We start from the raw sequence: 19,365 nt of genomic DNA, 5'->3' as shown, positions 1-19,365 counted from the left end.
TCATTGAAAAAAGTGCACTGCCGTATGCAATGACGAGATCGCGCTTTAATAGGAAAGCATTCCGATGTTATTTCTCAAAAACGAAATTTGCACTTAAAACTAAATTTACTCACTGCTCCATTCATCGTGAAGCTTTAGAAGCCAAAACAATCCCCAAAAATCTGAAAATCAATTTGAATCAAGCTGTGAAAATCGTTAATTTTATTAAAAGCCGAGATTAAAATTCAAGAAAATTTAAAATTTTATGCCAAGAGATGGGTAGTGAACATGAAACGCTTTTGTTACATTCAGAAGGAAGGTTAGGTTTTAAATCCAGAGGCAAAGTTTTAAATCGTCTATTTGAACTTCGATCAATTCTTCGAAATTCAAATTTTCTTCTATGATTAAAAATTTTAATTGCAAAAATGTTTGTTTAGTGAACTGTGGTTGCCGCGCTTAGCATATTTAGCTGATATTTTTGAAACGTTGAATGAATTAAATTTAGAATAATTAGGAGGACAAAGTTTTAATTTGTTCACCATTAGAGATAAAATAAATTCAATGTTAAAAAAAATTCGAGCGAATAATCAAAGAAGTGAATAATAATATTTTAAGCTTTTTACTACTTTTAGAAAGTTTTCTAACCGAAAATAATTTGAAAATAAAAGGAAAACTAGCATCCGACATTAAAAATCATTGTTTTTCATTGATAAATAATTTCAATATGTATTTCCCTGAGCATTAGGAAAAAGAAAATTGAATTAGAAATCCATTTTGTTCAAATGTGCCTGAAATTGTATCTCGTGAAGAAAAAGAACAATTGATGGAAATTTCCTGTCATCGAACAAGATTAACTGAAGATTAACAAAAATAACACACTTGTTAACTTTTGACTGGGGAAAAAAAAAAAAAAAAAAAAAAAAATTAAAGGCATTTCAAACAAAGCTATTAAATTTTGATTTCCTTTTTTGTACAACCTATTCGAATGAACAAGTATTTTCTTCCATGTTATATTCGAAACATAAATACAGAACAAAATTAAAAGTGGATCCTAATTTACGGTTAAAACTAAGTGAAATAAGATCAGACATTTATTTCACTTATTTATCTTTCTTAAACAAGCCCAAATTTCACACTAAACTTTAGAATGTTAAATGTGTTATAATTTTAATTTTGATAGTTAAAATGGTAACCAATTTTTAATCTAATATTTTTTATGTGTGCATATTTAAGTGCCAATAGATTGTGCAAATGGCAAAATAATATTTCTATTGAGAAACTGAAAAATAATCATTGTAAAATGTAGTGGTGGGTACTAAAGGTTTTCAGTTTTTGTTTATGGTACGCCTTTCTCAATAGGTTGAGAACCGCCGCGAGAATAAAGCATAAAAGCATGCTTTCAAATCAGCAGATTTTCCATTTCATAACCAGGTGAAAAGAGATGGATGTAAAGTACATGTTTTTTTCCCGTGTTGAGGTTTTTTCGGGGGAAAGGGTGAAGTGTCGAAATTAAAACTTTAGCTAAACAGAAACGAATGAAAACTCATCTGAAATAAGCACAGTATAAAAAGAAACTAAAGTACTTTTATTCATTCCTAGCAGAGGCTCATTAAACTCCCCTTCCCCCAAGAACATAATATTTTATCCTTAAAATCTTGAAAATTAATCATAAACAACTGAATCATATTACGTCATAAACAATTATAATATAAATTTCTGTCATTCCACAGAGCAGAGGAGCCTGGTGCTGCCATCTATTGGCAAGGTACCTTCAGTATGGTATATACGCTGGTGTATTTTATATATCCTTATTTAAAATCGTAAAAATAATTTTTTTTAAATTATCAGTTCTGATTGAAATGCAGCAAATATATAAGGTTTAGTATGTGCTCATCATATATTTGAAGATTTTGGATTTTTTTCTCCCCTCCAATAGAATTTATGAATCTTCAAATATGATACCTTTGAACAAGGTATTTAATCTCATAACTGCAAAAAACTTAGCATTTATGGGGTAGTGCTGCCATTAATACTGAAAAAGAAACTCGAGATTACAGCTTTTGGTGTATAAAATTGACAAACAACAGGGAGCGCATAATTTTCCGCTGTCCCCGGGCGCTGAAAACGGCTCTGATTAGCGATATGTTTGACTTCAGGAATTAAATCTAAAGACCAAAATTTTTCAACTAATTCCGTTGTGCACAACTGAAGATTATCAATTGTATAACTGGTAGTGAGACTTGAGTCATGAATAAGAGTGTTCCAGGATATGATCCATCCCAAGTGAGAACAAATTACAAAGGGCAATAGTTTGTCCTCTCTTTCTGATGCCTCCCTTAAGTATAGTAAAGCCTACAACTTACGCCTAACAAAATATCAGTGAGTTTTCTTTCATAAAACATAGGATCAGCCAAGACTATATCATCAGTTTGATTCGCAGTGTTAGAAGGCAGCGACACATTCGGCACATCTAAAGTTATCTTTGAAATCACGAATGCGCAAGTACGAAATTTAGAGTTTGACTCAAAATGCGAGGTAAGTCAGTCCACTTGTCCATTCGTTATAGTGTTAATGAACCAAGGCACCAGACTTCGATTTTCGTGTTAAGTCCACTTTAGTTTTTTGGCACGCTCTTCACTAATGAAACTGGCTTCACTACCACAATCTAACAAGGCTCTGCAAGGAGCTTTACCGGTGGAAATCGCTAACTTTAATGACAGCAATGCACAGCAAACCATGCTTTCCTTCACCTTTAGGATAACTAAATTGTCATGTAGACGTTATTAGTAACTACCTCGTTATTCCTCGGTAAGAACTCTTCAGCACTGGGGGAGAGTGGGGAAGTTTGTTTAGGGTTCTCATTTTCATTAATTTTGGGATTTCGATCAAAATGAAGAACAGTATGATGGGGCAACTTACAAGTCATACACCTATGTAAACTACGACAATTTTTCACTAAAATGAGGCTTAGAAGATAAGCAATTAAAACAAAGTTTGTGTTTTTTGACAAATTCGATTCTTTTTTGGACACTTAAGTTTAAAAAAACCTACCACATTTGTAAACAGAATGATCTTCCTTGAATAGCATGCAACTGTTTTTACTCGACACTAAGGAAGACACTTTGGAATTAGAAAACTTCCTAAAATCGTAAATGGAACGTACCCAGTGCCAAGGTTTCTTACACTTCACTATACACAAATACAAGCCTAAATCATATCCGCTATTTTTTTTTTTTTGGTCAGATAACACGAATTTATTTCAGATTTCACTTCCAAATTGATTCAAACTCCGGCTTGACGAACCAGAATAGTTAGGAAAATAGATGCACAATAAAGATGAGATAATGGACTGTAATATACATACTAAAAACAACAACACTTATTGACATATTACAATATTGAAGTAAAGCTGTCCACATGAAGACACAACCTTCTTTTTTTTTTTTTCACTTTCACTAAAAAAATATAGTAGCAGAATGGAATACACTAACTGCAGAATGGTACATACTAATACGTAAAAGTAGGCTCGTTACCATGACAACCATAAATGAAATCATGAAAAGATAGCGCCATCCATCGTCGTCAAGACAAGCTAGAAATTCGCTTAGTAGCAGAAAAAACTAAACAAGTGTTAATGGAATAGATGTAATATATCAAAAACAAAGTCCACCATTAAGAATCAGCGTAAATTTAAAATAATTTTTTGCAGTACTAGTTTGATAGTTTTTGAACTACCTACTACCAAGTGCAAATGAACCAAATAAAGGGTGAAGAAAGATGAGATAAGGATAGAGACAAGAAAAGTTGGATAGAAGTTAAGCTATTGATGGAAAAAGAAACCTAAAACATAATTTCCTTCTTCTTCTTCGGCCCACCAGCGGCCGAGTGGTAAAGACGCTGAACACTGGTAGTTCGGTCCGAATCCCGCGAACGGGCTGGCTGCATGGGCGTTTTCGTGGTTTTCCCCATGTGTAACGTGTATACGAGGCAGTTTCCCTTAGAAAGTCCTCCACGAAGGCCCCCCTCCCCTTAGGCGAGATAGCCCTCGTGTGCTTTGCCATAGTTGAATAATCCCAATCCCTTCTTTTTCTTCTTGAAGCTTGGCACCTTATGCTCTAACTCAAATAATTTCCTAAGGCTGAAGGTAAAGATGAATTAAAATTAGGGTCGTCAACTAGAACAGAAAGATTTTTTTTTTTTTTTTTTAGTGCGAAACACCTCTACAAAATCTAATTCATAAATGGAAGATCTTTTTTTTTTTTGAATAATTCTGGCTGCAGAAAAATTGAAAGTGGGATTTTCGGACCAACAATGCTGGGCAACAGAAGGCTTCTGTGTTTCCTTTTTTCTAACATACGCCTCATGTTCCTTAATGCGAAGTTTTATGGCTCTCTTAGTTTGACCAATGTAAATTAAACCACACTGGCAAGGAATCTTTTAAATACCCCAGGAATTCATATCCGGAATGGAAGCATGGAACTAGGAATTTTATTAATGAGAGAAACATGAAAGTTAAATTCTGCAAAATACGTGCAATTTTATAGCTAATTGACAGGGAAAAAAAGGAATGACTACAGAATTATTCCTATAATCTCCCAAAACAGGATTGTACCTTTTGATGTGTTCCAATGAGAATTTTTTAACTGCACAGTTAATAATGTTGGGTGAAAAGCCCCTGTCAATAGCAGCTGCTTTTAAATAATTTAATTCTTGATCAAGAGCTGATTTGGAACTTGAAGTGAAGCAAACTTGAAGTGCATGGAAAACAAAGAAATAAAATGAAGCTAACTTCTGTTTCGTCGGGTGACATGATTTGAAGTGTGGTGGAAGGCAAACCGATGAAGGTTTATGTTAAACAGTAATACTGAAGTCAGATATGTTATGTGTAACCAAAATGTCGAGGAACGAAAGAGAATTGGATGTCTCAAAAGTGAACTGAATAGCAGGATGAATGGAATTCATTACTGAAAGAACATTATTTAAATCATTTTCATTACCATCAAAAAGGGTAAATGTATTTGTCTATGTAGTGGAACCAAACTGAGAAATTTAAAATTTCAAATAATTTGGATTCAATGCATTCAACAAGGATTGGACTAAAAGAACTTTCCACGGCTAATCCCTCAGTTTGCTTATAATACTTATTTTGGAAACCGAAATGTGTTTGTTTCAAACAGAGTTGAGTAATGTGAAATTAGTTCATCAGTTTCGATGCAGGAGAAATGAAATTTATGAAGTCTAGTTTTTAGCACCTTCCATTGGAACATTGGTAAATAATGATTTAACATCAAATGAAACTATGAGGAAATTTTGGGGAGAAATACTTTTAACTTTTCTTTACAAACTCTATTGATACATTGGTAAATAATGATTTAACATCAAATGAAACTATGAGGAAATTTTGGGGAGAAATACTTTTAACTTTTCTTTACAAACTCTATTGAATATTTTACGGTGTAAATATTATTATCCAATAAAGTTGAAAATCTAGAAACTAAATATTTAGCTAACAGATATGAAGCAGTGCCTAAATTTTATACAATAGGGCAGAAAAGAATACCACTTTTATGAATTTTGGGAAGAGCATATAATCTGGCACAATTTGCAACAGATGGGATAAGCAATCGTTTTAAGTGGGTCGGAAGGATTTGTGAAGATTTGATCGCAGTTTTTAATTTTCAGAGGTCCAAAGGTGAAGGGTCTTTTGGGATCGGAATATATGGCCCTTTGTTTAAGAGTTTAGTGACACCATCAATGTAAGTGTTTTTGTCCATGATGACTATCTGGCCACCTTTGTCAGCCTTTGAAATAATAATATCTGGGTTAGAATGAATTTTGTGCAATGTAGTTCTTTCACTTGTTATTTATGTTTGGCTTCAAAGGTTTATTGTTGAGTTTCACATTATGGGCAATAAGATGTCTAATCATTTCTTTCTGTGTGTCTGAAAATTTGCTAAATTTGAAAGCTTTTTCAATAGGAGCCACAATCAAAGGCTTTGAAGTTTGTGATAAATTACAATTATATTTCAGAATGTCGTCATAGACAAGAACACTTACACTGATGTGTGGTGTGGGTTTTTTATATCATGACATGCCTTATGATACATATATTTGAGTATTTTTTGGTGTCATGCAAATTCAGTGGTGAAATTATACTTTTGATTTTGAGAAAATTTGTACTCACCTCAGATGGAAAGAAAAATCACATTTTAAAATTATAATCAATGTAACGGAATAAAAGGATGTGAATGAAAAGTCTGCAAACATTGTGAACGGAGAGTCTACAAACTTAAAAAATGCTTTGAATTTAGAACAAGTTAGGTGTAATAAAGCCTAGCTTTTTTTATTAGCATTAAAAAAATGTGATGGGCAATATATTTAAAGATTCTGAAAAAGGATTTTAAAATCTCATTGGTACAGAAGGTTTGTATATCTTTATTTTGGGTTTCTTGAAATTGCAATGTATAAAAATAAGTTCACATTCTTAATTAATAAAACTACAATTATTCATATATGATACATTTTTATTTTCAATCATTTATTTAAATTTCAATTTATCTTCTTCACATACCACCTGTATAATGTACCACAGTTTGAAAATGGTTATCTAAGGCCTTATTACACATTGTTTGTTTCTCCAACTGCTGTAATGAGGTACATCTGTTGTTCTCAAGCAATACTGATCATTTACAGATACACCTGCATTTAAATGCTATTGATTGCATTATTCAATACCACTATTTGGATTTTACAAATGTTTTGTTAATTATAGTCCAATAGTGACTTATATACATAATAAATAGCAATATAAATTTGCTTTTGATTTTATAGGAAAATGACAGTGAATATCAAAAAAGCATAAACAGAAAAGCATAACTAAAAAAATTCGCTGCTGTTAACAGTTTTATCGGTAATAATATGAACTCATAATTCACATCAGACATTTAAACCAAAAACAAAAGTTTTATAGTATGCTTAGTTCTAATAATTTCAAAAATTAAAAACATACTTTCAAATTAAATTGAATGGAATTTAATTTTCTTTTGTACATTAAGATTGCATAAAGCCTAACAAAAACATGGCTTATGACTATATTATCAATTGTTATCAAACTCTCATTTTCATTACTCTCAATAAATTAACATAATTAGCAAAAATTAATTGTAATCACTAATAATTGCTTTGTACTGATTGCTAAAACACGATGTCTTGTGTTAAAAAAAAAGAGGGGAAGGCAGTTTTTAAAAATTGATTATTTAGGATTCTGGGATACATTTTTGATTTTTCATTTACATTTTGTATATGAAATATTATGCAACAAATTATTTAAAAATTTTTGGAAATGTTTTATCTGAAAATATAACACTAAAATATTATTTTTTTCCTATTTTAAATATATTAAAACATTATTTCTAATCTTTTATTTTTTGTATACTTTAAATAAAAATTATTTAGGATTAAATTATATCTAAGAAAATACCTTTTAAAAATCTGCAATAATATGTACTTTTTACTCATTTGCTTAATATGTGATTATAGTGACACAATGCACCCATTATTTGCACTGCTTTATATATCAATCTACATTCTAAGGAGTCCATCGTGTATCTAAATTCGAACCTACGGTTCTTAAAATCTAAAATCTTTGAGTATTTTTAAAAGGTTTGCTGATGTGTGAGCATTACAAATGAGTGGTCATGTTATACAAGGAAATATCTTTATAAAATATGTCACTCCTGTAGCAACATTTTCAGCAGTCTCTATACATATTTCTTGGCAATAAATTTCTAACCCTAATTATTCAACTGACATTACAGAATCTGAGAAACAATATCATGAGGGTGGAACTCCAGAATGAAAAACTTCTTTGGATTTCAAATTTACATTTATAACACTTCTTTGTTGTAATTATTAAAGCTTTCATGTTTACAATATCTGTACATATGAACACATCACACAAAATAAAATAAAATTATATCTTATTTAAAAATATACAAGATAGAAATGAATTAAAGAAAAAATATTATAGTACAGAAGCAATTTCAGTTATATAATTGAAGAATAGGGGAAGTCCATATTTTGGCAGAAGCTCAAACACCCAGATATGTATAACTAATTTTCTAATTTGCTTTCATAGATCCTTTATATTGATTTGCACATCTACAATCAGATTTGCAAATGAATTTGTTATAAACTTTTATTTATTTATTTCAAATTTTTTTTTTTTTTAATGCTGACAGTTTCACTAAATGATTCAAAATAGCTTTAAGTTGTCCTCATTTAACTATCACTATGTCACAAAGAGAGATACATTTCAAGATATGGTTCATTTCTGCTTTTCAATTGTGAGTGGATATTATTTTCTTTGATATCAACTCTTCATTTTGAATTGTACAAAGATTTAATTTCAAACACATGCCTGCTACTCAAATTAATTTGTAGAAGTAACTTTATGAAAAGATTATTTGAGAAATTTTTACAAATCAAATTTTGAACCATTAATTAAAATCAAATTACAACTAATAATGGATGTAAGCAAAAAAGCAGCCACCAAATTTTCACGACACTATTAAAAGGTATGGTTTTATCTATACAAAACAGTTCCAAGTATAATTTATTAAAAAATTTTCCTTTCCTTTTATTAAATTGTAACTGGACAGGAATCCATTTTATAAAAGAAGACCGAGTTTTGCCAGCCAAAATTTTCTTTGGCTATAGGCTCATTTTAAAATGTGACAAGTTTTGAATTATAACTACAATAAACTACATGAGTGATTCAATCATAAACAATGCAGACAAATAATTTTTCCCTAAAATGTCACTTTAAAGTTTTTGAATGTCCAATTGGGGAAAAAAAAAAAAAATACTCTATTTTAAATGCAAATTAATTTCTTTTAATAAATGCAGAGATACATAAGAAATTTACACAAATATTATAAATTTATTTAAAGTTGCATAGCTTTTGTTATATTTCTTTATTAATTTCAAGATGATGATGAGGGATTTCGATGTACATTTAACAAAATATATCTCTTAAGATAATATAACATATATTCAAACAACTACAGCAATACTTTTGATTTAATCATCAAAATCTTGGATTCACACTGGAGTTCCACCATCATTATAGAAAATAATGTTAACAAGGGGAAAAAAAGAGCTGTTACTGTACAAGGAATGAAAATCATCATAAACTGTAGCCAGCACAATACTCAAATACACAGGCAACAGCACAGAACTCTCGGATATATAATATATACAATATTGGTCACATGAAAACGTGGACCTTTCAGTCTTCGTTAATTACTGTAATGTGCCTCGGCAGACTCCCGAGTTCTCTAGTAAACGCTCTTTCTTTCATAGGCAACTTCTTTAAGATCGAGTCTCTGCGCCAGGACAGGTACATTCAAGTATTCGGAATGTTGATGTCCAAGATGCATGTGAGTTCCCGGCGCCTACCTCACCGGTCAGCAGTGTTTTGAATGGCACACACATCTATAATTTTCAAGGGGAAGAGATAATTTTCATCTAAGACCTCCTATGAATATAATGGATCACTTTTGTATAGAAGATGCACAATAAGTGTATCTGCAGTGGTAAAAAAAATGTGGGGAAAGTTTACCTATACTGTGTACACTACACTGTAAAGCAACATGTACAAACTAAATAAAAAAAGCTGAATGAAAACTGAATACTTACAGATTTCAGCATCAGTAATACTAATATGAATATTGGAGGGGATTTATATAAAAAATGAACAGTTCAGTAAAAGTTTACAAGAACTTTTTGAAATATGCAGTTGAAAAGGGTAATGGTAAAATTACAAAGGGACAGATTAACAGGTGTAAAATTTTCACAATGTATTTCATTTGTTCATGGTGACATTTTATATCTCGGTCTGCCCGGTTCAAATATTTTGTGTGGGCTGAAACTTCTTCAACTAGAATAATGAATGATATGACCAATAGATAACAATACTGAGCAGTGATCTTACAAGTGGAAAAGAATGTCTCACCATTGTTTTTATTTTACACAAAATCTTGATCCCCAATTAACAAACACTGTCATAAGTAATAGTCTTGAACAAAGTCTGCAAAACACACCGTAACCATTTTTTATTCATTTCCTCTTGACAGTAATCCATAGAGAATTGCAGACACATCAGTCTTGCATAGTGCTTATGTTTGAATATGAATATTGTACATTTCATGCTAGACTTGCCTCATGACAAGAGGCCACCATTTTCACCCTTTTTTAATAAAAATGGGATTTTTTAAATGGAATTGAAAGATTGCCTGAAGATCTCTCGAGCCACTTTTCGATGATTTCAACTTTTAACTATTTCTCACAGTGATAAAAATACATATTTATGCACTTCTGTATGTAATTGTACAATGCAACAAATTATTTTACAATTCCCACATGAAGAAGGAAAAAATCCTGCCCCACATTGTGGAAACAATAGAGATAAAATTTCATTACAGTTATGTTGATTTCGGTTCTTGATGCTTAATGGTAGGACAAAAGTCAAGTAATGATTTATTCTATACAACTGGAAGTGGAAGAGTCCAAAATGGGTGGTCTATTTTCATAAAACTACACTTTCCACTTCATCATCTTCACAGTTACTTATCGAAAAGCACTTTGGAAGAATGCATTTCATACACTTAGAGTTCGGGGCCTCAGTTTGGTACAATTTTGTTTGTTTAGAAGTCTCAATTACTTGACATGAGTTATTGCATGAAATAGTCAGGATGCTCAGTTGGAGTGTCCTTTTCGAACCTTTTTGCTTCTTCTTGCATACTTTCCTTGATTTTTAGTATTGCCGCTGATTCGTTCTGGTCCTGAAATTGTAAATGTTAAGAAAGATAAAAAAAAAACTATTCTATATAAAATAAAAGCAGATTCAGCTAAAATATAATACACAGTTTTGCAAGATACAAATATAGAAGTTCAGAATAATTAATCATAAAAAGAGCATACAGAACAGAAATCGCATAACATTGTAAACAACTTTAGATTAATATGAAGAAAGCCTTTGAAATATAATCATCTTATTGGCCCTCAATATTATTTAGTGAAATAAAATTCAATGAGTTTCAAAACTGGATAATTTCAGATTTATGGAAATTAAAATAAAAGCTAAATTCCCAAGCATCTGAATCAAAATGAAATTTTTTCAAGAATATTTCCAATAATTCAAGAATTTTTTATATATAGGTATATATCAGTCTTACTACTCCTTACTTATCTGACCATTTATATTCTCCTGATTCTATTGTCTTCCCTAGTACCGTATTTGACGGCATATAAGATGCACCCTTATTTAGAAGGCCACACAGAAGGAAAAAAAGTTTCAAAATAACTTAAAATGTGTTTTCTTTTAGTTGTCACATTTCTTAAAAGCCAAATAAACCATCATTGAATGCAATTACCAAACATATTTTTATTAAGAAGAATTAACAAACGGCAAGCTATTTTTTTTCAGTAGGTGGTGGACCAAAATCCCTTGCTGCTGCTCTGTTTTCATGCATTTTGATGTAGTTTAACACTTCTAGTTTATACTGAATTGTATAGCTTAATCTTTTGTTTCCTGTAGTCATATTTTCCAGGGTATTTTTTAAAAACAAACAGTTTTAAGCCCCGATACCGACACATTTATACAGAGTAGCACCAATACCGACACGTGTGTTGGCTGAGTCAAAGAAAGTCTATGTAAAGAAGGAAAGGCTCCATAGACGTAATGTGACCGTCGAACCTGTTCAAACTTCGACATCAGCTTCGAGCTTTGGCGCTTTTTGGCGACAGATATTTCACGATGCGCAAAATAATTATGGCAGATGTAGAAAAAGTTAGGCGTGTCTCGACCTTTATCCGGACTGAAAATAGCATTCAGTATTTAAAGTTAACCTGTGTCCTTCCCGTATAAGACGCAGGTAACTTTTTTTGAGACCAAATTTAGGAAAAAAAGTGCGTCTTATATGCCGTCAAATACGGTAATTCTTTTTTTAACGTGGAAAAGTCAAAAATTGAAAATCATGAACAAAAGTAGTTATCATTATAGAAGGGGGGAAACAAAATTCTGATTTTACAGATCAAGCAAAAAATTTTTGTTTATTAGAATACATTACCACACTATGTAGAACTTATACGGAAGAATAATATTTAATGAAAACCACAAACCAGGATAATAATGCTTACATAATGACATATTATAGCAGTTCTTTTAAAACTATTCACTTCATATACATGTATGTTCAAAATTAAAAAAATAAACACTTTTGTGAATTTCTTAAAAAATAACAAACATGATTTAATGAAATTTGGTATGGATACAGAATAATATAAGACAGAGTTCTATATTACATATCACTGAAAGTACCTAACTCATGATTCTTGAGTTATGCTCTCATGACAGCAGGAATGTCCAAAACTGGTGATGCAAAACAGTGCTTAAAATGAGACTAACAGACGTATGATCAGCTCTTAATACACAAGAATATGAGTACTAGCTAGCATAGCAGGTCATCACACTGTTAATGAGATCCTGCGGCATCTGCACCCACCACTACACCAAAGCAATTATTAACTCTTGGATGTTTCTCTGAGGCAACTAAGGAATTGCAATTGTCCCTCCTAAACATGTTCAGTTGTTTAAGGTCTGGAGATATGGCTGGCCAATTCGTCTGCTGAATTCTTAATTTTGAAGATACCCAACCACAATTTGTGCCCCATGTGAACAAGCATTTACATTCATAAAAAAAGAACTCGCAGCTAACTGCACCTTTGAAAACTTACACACAGGGCTATAAGACCTCTTTTCTGTAGCTCTGAGTAGTCAAACAGCCTCTGTCAAAAACATAGAACGGTGTGCAGCTAACCAATATGCTGCTTGTTGGATCAAAGCATCATCCCTTTCTCTGAGATTAGAAGAATGATATTGGGTTCTAGGTGAGGATATGTTAAGAATCAACACCTATGCTGAATCTAGACTCATCACTGAAGATAATATGAATTGACTGAAGTTCAATAGAAAGTATTACGAAATGGCCTTTGGGAAACAGTAATCCATCGCAACCCCACAGTTATAGAATGGAGTGAATGGAGAACTGATATATACCTATATATAAAAATTTCCAAAACAACCCCACAGTATAGAATGGAGTGCTTCCAATTTAAACTTCGGGCATCTGCGCATGCCCAGAAACTTTGTTCTAACTTCTTTTTGATTTATTGCTATGTTGTTTTTCCACTCCTGTATTGAGTCTGAGTGTGTGTTAAAATGATTAATAAATGATGTGTGTAAACTTTTAGTAACTTTTTGGATTTAAGAAGACAGCCTTCACGGCGTCAACATCTATTTGCGAGCAAAGAGACAAGGTAAGAAGATTTAAGATTATTCCATTTGCTTCAACTGTTTAATTAGAATTTAGATTGCTTGTGAAACTAAGGTTCCAGTGGCAGAAGACAACTCACAAAAGAGCTGTGAGACTTTGGTGGTCCTTTGTTGCCAGGCTGAAATTGCCAAATACTGCTCTTTATTGGGTGACATGGACCTTGCATGTTCTTGGCCAGAGTTCTGAAACCGTTTCCACAAATTACAGGTGCTATTTGCCATTATAGTGAACGCTCTTGCAACCTGCCCTGCTTGATTCTCCATATCATGCTGTCATTTAAGCTTTGATGATTACTCATTCTACCTCACTACTTATGAAATCTAACAATGCTCTGCATCTTTTCCAGTGTATATGAGGTAGGATTGAAAAATAAATGACCATTTTTTAAATTTATCACTATCACAGAACTACATGCATGTTTGAAAACAAATATGTATTCAACATCAGCACTACTGCATTATTAATCATATAATTTCCAGTGTTCAGTATTTTGGAAGGGGATTAAAGAAAAACATATTTCCTCTCTTAACTTTGAATGCCAGTGTATATTATTTATATCAGAATTATTTTTAAAAGATAGTAAACAGAATTAACAAAGCTTCTTACTGCTGATAAATGAAATTCTGTCAAAGGCTAATGATTTAAAGTGATTTTGCAGGCTTTTTACTAAGATAGTATTAATAAGTATAACCTTTGCAATAAAACATTTATTATTAATGTGAAAATTTGTATGAATTGATTAATCATTGGCTATGATTTCCATATCCCAGAGAATATTTTAGCGCTAATTTCTTGCCAGACTTATGATAACACTCCCTGTAGAAGTTTGTCAAATAAATTATGATAAAAAATATATTGAATAATGAACAGCTTCTTAAACTAACTTCATAAAATTCAGTTGCTGTCCAAAAAATGAAGCTAGTATTTTATACTTACATTTTCTTGCCCATAGCCAGGTATTCCATAATCACCCATAGAAGGTCCTTCCTCTCTAGGTGTACCTGGACCATTAGCAGGGGAATTTTTCATGCCATCCAATGTATCACCTGAATATAAAGTTAGAAAAACCAATAAATATAAATTTGTCATAATGATTAAATTCATAAACGAATTGCAATTTGATCCTTGAACAAAAGCGTGACAATTAAATAGAAATAAAAGTTATACACATATATTAATAATTACAATTAACTTGATTATCTCCTATGAAAGATAAGAAAATAATAATGTAACGGGAGATTTATATGTATGTAAGAAAAATAAAGAATACATAAAAGATTAAATGAGCAATGTAAATTTCTCCATTTACATCACCAGAATTATGTAAGAGTCATATGACATGGATTAATCTAGAAATGACACACTGCAGAGAGAGGTTACTATTTTTTTAATCAAGAAGGGAAATTGCTAATTTAACTTTTTATATCTTCTTTATTTTTCTTACACACATATATATATATATATAACAAGAGCTTAAAATTTAAAAATTGGAAGAGGAAAATTTGTCCATATATCCACATATATTACACATACGTATATATATGATTTTCTTAAATTTCTGAAATTTTGCAAGCTTTTAATTACCAATGGATCAAGTTGTGGATTAACCTAGCCCTGTCTAAAATAAGTTAAATTTGTTTATGCAGAAAGAAAGAAAATTAATATAACAAATCATATGCATAAAATGAAATTGTCTATGGAAAACATAAAAAAGGAGGGAAAATGATGAGGTGGTATCATATCATCCAGTATTTGAGAACTGTTTTAATATACAGCAGCAAGTAATTTAAATGTATATGAACTAGCACATAAAAGTTCGCATAGTCATTTGGTAAAAGTAAATTGCTCAGCTGCAAAAATACTACAATTTCAAGTAGATAATCCATCCTGGTGTATATGCCATACACTTCATAATTGACTAAAAATTTAAAGTTCATCGGATAAGCCGCAATGCTGCAGCAAAGCACTCTGAAACATGGCACTTGATATTCATTTATTAAGGAATTCATTTCCATAGGGACGAAAACATCCTTAATAACATTTTACAACATTTACTACATAAATACAATCAATAAAAAATAAACATTTCATTTGTTTATTTATTTATTTTATTTCAGATTTCTATTGCTTTCTTCAATGCCAAAAGCTTAAAAGCCCAGCCTTTTATTTGAATAGGAGCCATAATAATAAATTTAAAAACTAAATGACATTTAATTAAAATTTAATGACACCCAAGGTGAAAATAATTCTAATTATTGGTCAAAATTTTTTAATTGGCTTTTTGAATCTTCTCATAAACAATTGTTCTTAAGCAGCATTTATTTGCTAAATCCTACATAATTCCAAATCATTTGTGTGACATTTAGGCCATCAAAGGAAATAAGAAAACAAAATACTTTACATAACTAAAAAAAAAAAAAAAAACTATTTTTTGCAATAACAACAATAAGGAAAAGGGGGAAGGTATAACACTTTTTAATTTACATATGTAGATTCCATTCCCAAATGAAAAATCATGAAATGATTAAAAATATTATCATCGTCATATGTGCAAGTTGTAAGTTCTATTGTAATAAAAGAACACACAAACTACAATATTTAGAAAAATGAAGTGGCTTAAACCATTTCATTTCTCTAAATATATTTTATATAAATGTATTTCATTCCTCTAACTATCTCTCTCAGGTATGGTGTACTTAAATAGTACAGCATAACTTTTATCAAAATATGCAAACTGCTAAAAGAACAGAAAAAATTTTAAAGTTTTCTCTTTTAAAAACAAATGATAAAAATATAAACACTGAATATCTTTGACATTCACAGAGAAAAACTCTGTTGTATGCATGTCAAGTATAATGAGCAGTTTGGCTACTTTGTAATCAGAATTCTGCAATCAATTGGGGGGGGGCAGGACCTAAGATGAATTAAATAAATTTGCCTGTCATTTCATTAATAGCTGATTTTCCCTTTGATGTTTAAAAAGGAAATAAATATTTTTCATTTTGTTTATGATAACCATCATTTTCCTTTGTATTTCTGTCAAATCAGCAAGGAAGAGGAGAAAGAATATTATTATCACCATGTGTGATTTTGAAATGAATGGAGTACATTTTTTTGTGGAATATATTATCAATTATTCATATATACAATTCAAACTGATATTCATGCTTTCATAGTTTATTCTAATATAAGAAATACAACATTAAATGGATTTGCTATTCACCCCCCCTTCTGCAAAATAAAAGGCTAGTTTTTCTTTTTCAAAGTATTTCTATTTTTGTACTTACTCCTTGTATATCTTTACATTAAATTTTGAGAAGTATTCTCTATTCGCTTTCAATCCAAATGCTTCACATTTACTTCTGTCTCCCACAGAGAATTTTGTACTAAATTATAGTGCTATCTGCACACCTTTGGGCAGGGCCGATGCTAGGCATTTTTGTCAACCAGTTCAATCTCTGTGAATCTTATATTCTGCAGCCTTGCATCTCTCTAAATTCAAAACAATTTGTCGCCTCTAAATTCTGTTACCTAGTATCTCATCTAAATTAAAAAATCCCTGAATTTATCATCCCTAAATTTTTCTATTCGTTACTTTTCTAAATCCTACAAATTTTGTCGCCTCTAAATTCTGCTGCCCAGTGGGACTGTACTGGTTGTACTGGCTCTGTCTTTGGATTAAGCTACCAGTTTACAAGATATTGTTTCTATTTGTCTTCTGCATTATTAGTGTTTTTAACAAACTGGATTGCCTAGCAGCACTAGGCACTAATTTTGAACTTGTTAGTTCATTTATAATTTTTGCAAAATGCACTTTTGACTACTTTATATTTGTTTCCCCCCCCCTTTATTTTTAAGTCTAAAATTCACTGTTAGTTGCAAAATATAAGAGATTAAATTTCTACAAGAAACAGAATGAGAAATTTAAAATAAACAATACATTTCTGGGTCAAAATCAAAGATAACATTAAAAGCAACTTTCAAAACACAAAGGCAAGCATATGCCACTAAAATTCAAAAGATAAAAAATGATGAATTAAAAAGAAAGCACAAAAATGCAGAACAAGTCAGCCACTGGACCAAGAAGAGCATGGTAACTAATTTAAACATTTAGACACGCTCAAAATATGGAAATGAGGAACCACTTTTGGATCTCCAGATAGCTAATCAAAACTAAATTATAAACAGAAATTATAATCAGTCAAAGCCAGAAGATCTTCATCTTTTGATATATAAAGCTATTTAATCCAAAGCAAAAAGAACAGTGAAAGACACAAGTTTATTTTATTAAAAATGAATAGAACAATAAAAGGACAGTTACTCAGGAAAAACTAAAAAGACAATTATCAAGAGCCAAAGCTAAGATGGGTATAGAAACTTAAAGCACTTCTTATGTTCTAATCAGTGTTTCATCTCTTGCCAAACACCAAAATAATATCACTTCTTCACACATCCATCCCTTTACACTGGTACAAATAATCATCCCTTTACGAATCTCAGACTAGGACTACACCCCTTTACTAGTAAACTTTAGACTAGTGCTCAAACTAAGAAAGTAGATCAATCATAAGCTATAATTTAGTTTTAATTCTTGTATCATTTCTTCTCATTCAACTAAAATGAAGTGAATCTGCATTTCTGAATAGCAGATGTAAAGATGATATGAAAAAACATTAAAATGAAGAAGTTTGATCTCTCTCACATATTCATATGATATGCTTTTATTACAAAAAATTCATTTCCTTTTAATGAAAATGCATAAACTGACAGAATAAGAAATTGATAGATATAACTTGTTTCATTGCTTCATTCTTGTTTAATTTTAAAAAATACTATTCAAGCATGTGCTGCTGAAGATGATGTACTTGATGTAAATGAAACAAAATTACAATGAAATCACATTATGTCATAAACAGAAAGATATCACATAAGTTCTATTTCAATTACGACTATCATTTTTTCTATTGAAATGAAAAGATAGGGCTTAGTTATGTGTTTGAAAGAGTGAATATTTAATGATTAGATTTATTAAAATGTAGACTGAAAAATTTGAAAAAAATAACATTATAAATTGGCATTTTTTATTACTATCAGGACAATTTGCGACTTTTACAATGTTAGTTAAATAATTACTTTCAAGCAAGCAAATATTAAATTTTTTTTTAAATTTTGCATTTTTTTGAAACTCACTAAAATTGTATAATGATATTAAAATTGAACACCTAGCCTACACATGCTGAATATCTATAGAACCCATACTCTTGTTTATTTTACCTGCAGATGACATTCCATTCATGACTGGTGGTCCCATTTCAGGTCCCATGGACCCCATTGGTCCTTCAGGCCCAGGTCCCATTGGGAACTGAAAAATTATAAAAATTCAGTCACATATCCATATAGTAAAGTTATTATTTACAAAATAAAAGTATCATTAAAAATTACAAAATTCGAAAATAAGTTGTACACACAGTGACTAAGGAAGGTAAAAACTTTGTGAGATATTATCTAATTAAACAAAGATTGCTATTAAAAATAAGCAATTTTATATTTCTATATTATTTTATTGTCTATGTGAATGAAATTAATTAAAAGTAATTTAAAAAAATTTTAATACTTCGTAAAATTTATTGTACATATTTCCTGTTTTGAAATATAATAATATTTCATTTATTTTAAACTAATTTTTTTCGCTCTAAAAATTAAAAATTATTCCTTTTCATTTTTATAAGTAATAGAGTGTCATATTTATAAGGAATTGGTATTAACAATAAGCTGTTATATTTCAATGGGTAATTTATTATTCTTTCAGTGCAAAAGTAAACTGACCTTTTTTTTTTTTTTTTTTTTTAATGTTTAGTCTCTGGAATAAAGATTCTGTTTTAAGGAAATAACATTTACTTATTATTAATTTAAGGTTCTGATTAATTTAAGACGACAAATGCTGTAAGCATGAAAATTGCTTACAACATTTGCTAACTTAATGCATTGT

The 19,365-nt window shown here is 30.6% G+C and overlaps 1 protein-coding gene across 6 annotated transcripts in view; it reads right to left on the bottom strand.

Annotated features, from left to right (window-relative positions):
- Positions 1-6,390: 6,390 nt before the first annotated feature.
- The window catches only part of Ssdp (Sequence-specific single-stranded DNA-binding protein), a 377,018-nt gene continuing 364,043 nt past the window's right edge, over positions 6,391-19,365 (bottom strand). For 5 of the 6 annotated variants that reach the window (XM_085823632.1, XM_085823635.1, XM_085823630.1 and 2 more), the window contains 3 exons: positions 18,636-18,738; positions 14,313-14,422; positions 6,391-10,823 (listed from right to left, as the gene is read on the bottom strand). In XM_085823632.1, the coding sequence (XP_085679758.1) occupies positions 10,713-10,823; positions 14,313-14,422; positions 18,636-18,738 (324 nt within the window). In that variant the 3' untranslated portion in view covers positions 6,391-10,712. The remainder of the gene's footprint in view (positions 10,824-14,312; positions 14,423-18,635; positions 18,739-19,365) is intronic. The other variant, XM_085823631.1, reaches the window with a different exon arrangement.

This window comes from Stegodyphus dumicola, chromosome 9, assembly GCF_044657685.1.
Source record: "Stegodyphus dumicola isolate Sdum_Otavi_A_Nest chromosome 9, ASM4465768v1".
NCBI lineage: Eukaryota > Metazoa > Arthropoda > Arachnida > Araneae > Eresidae > Stegodyphus > Stegodyphus dumicola.
The sequence above is the reverse complement of the archived record's forward strand: the minus strand, read 5'-3'. Positions and strand labels throughout refer to the sequence as shown.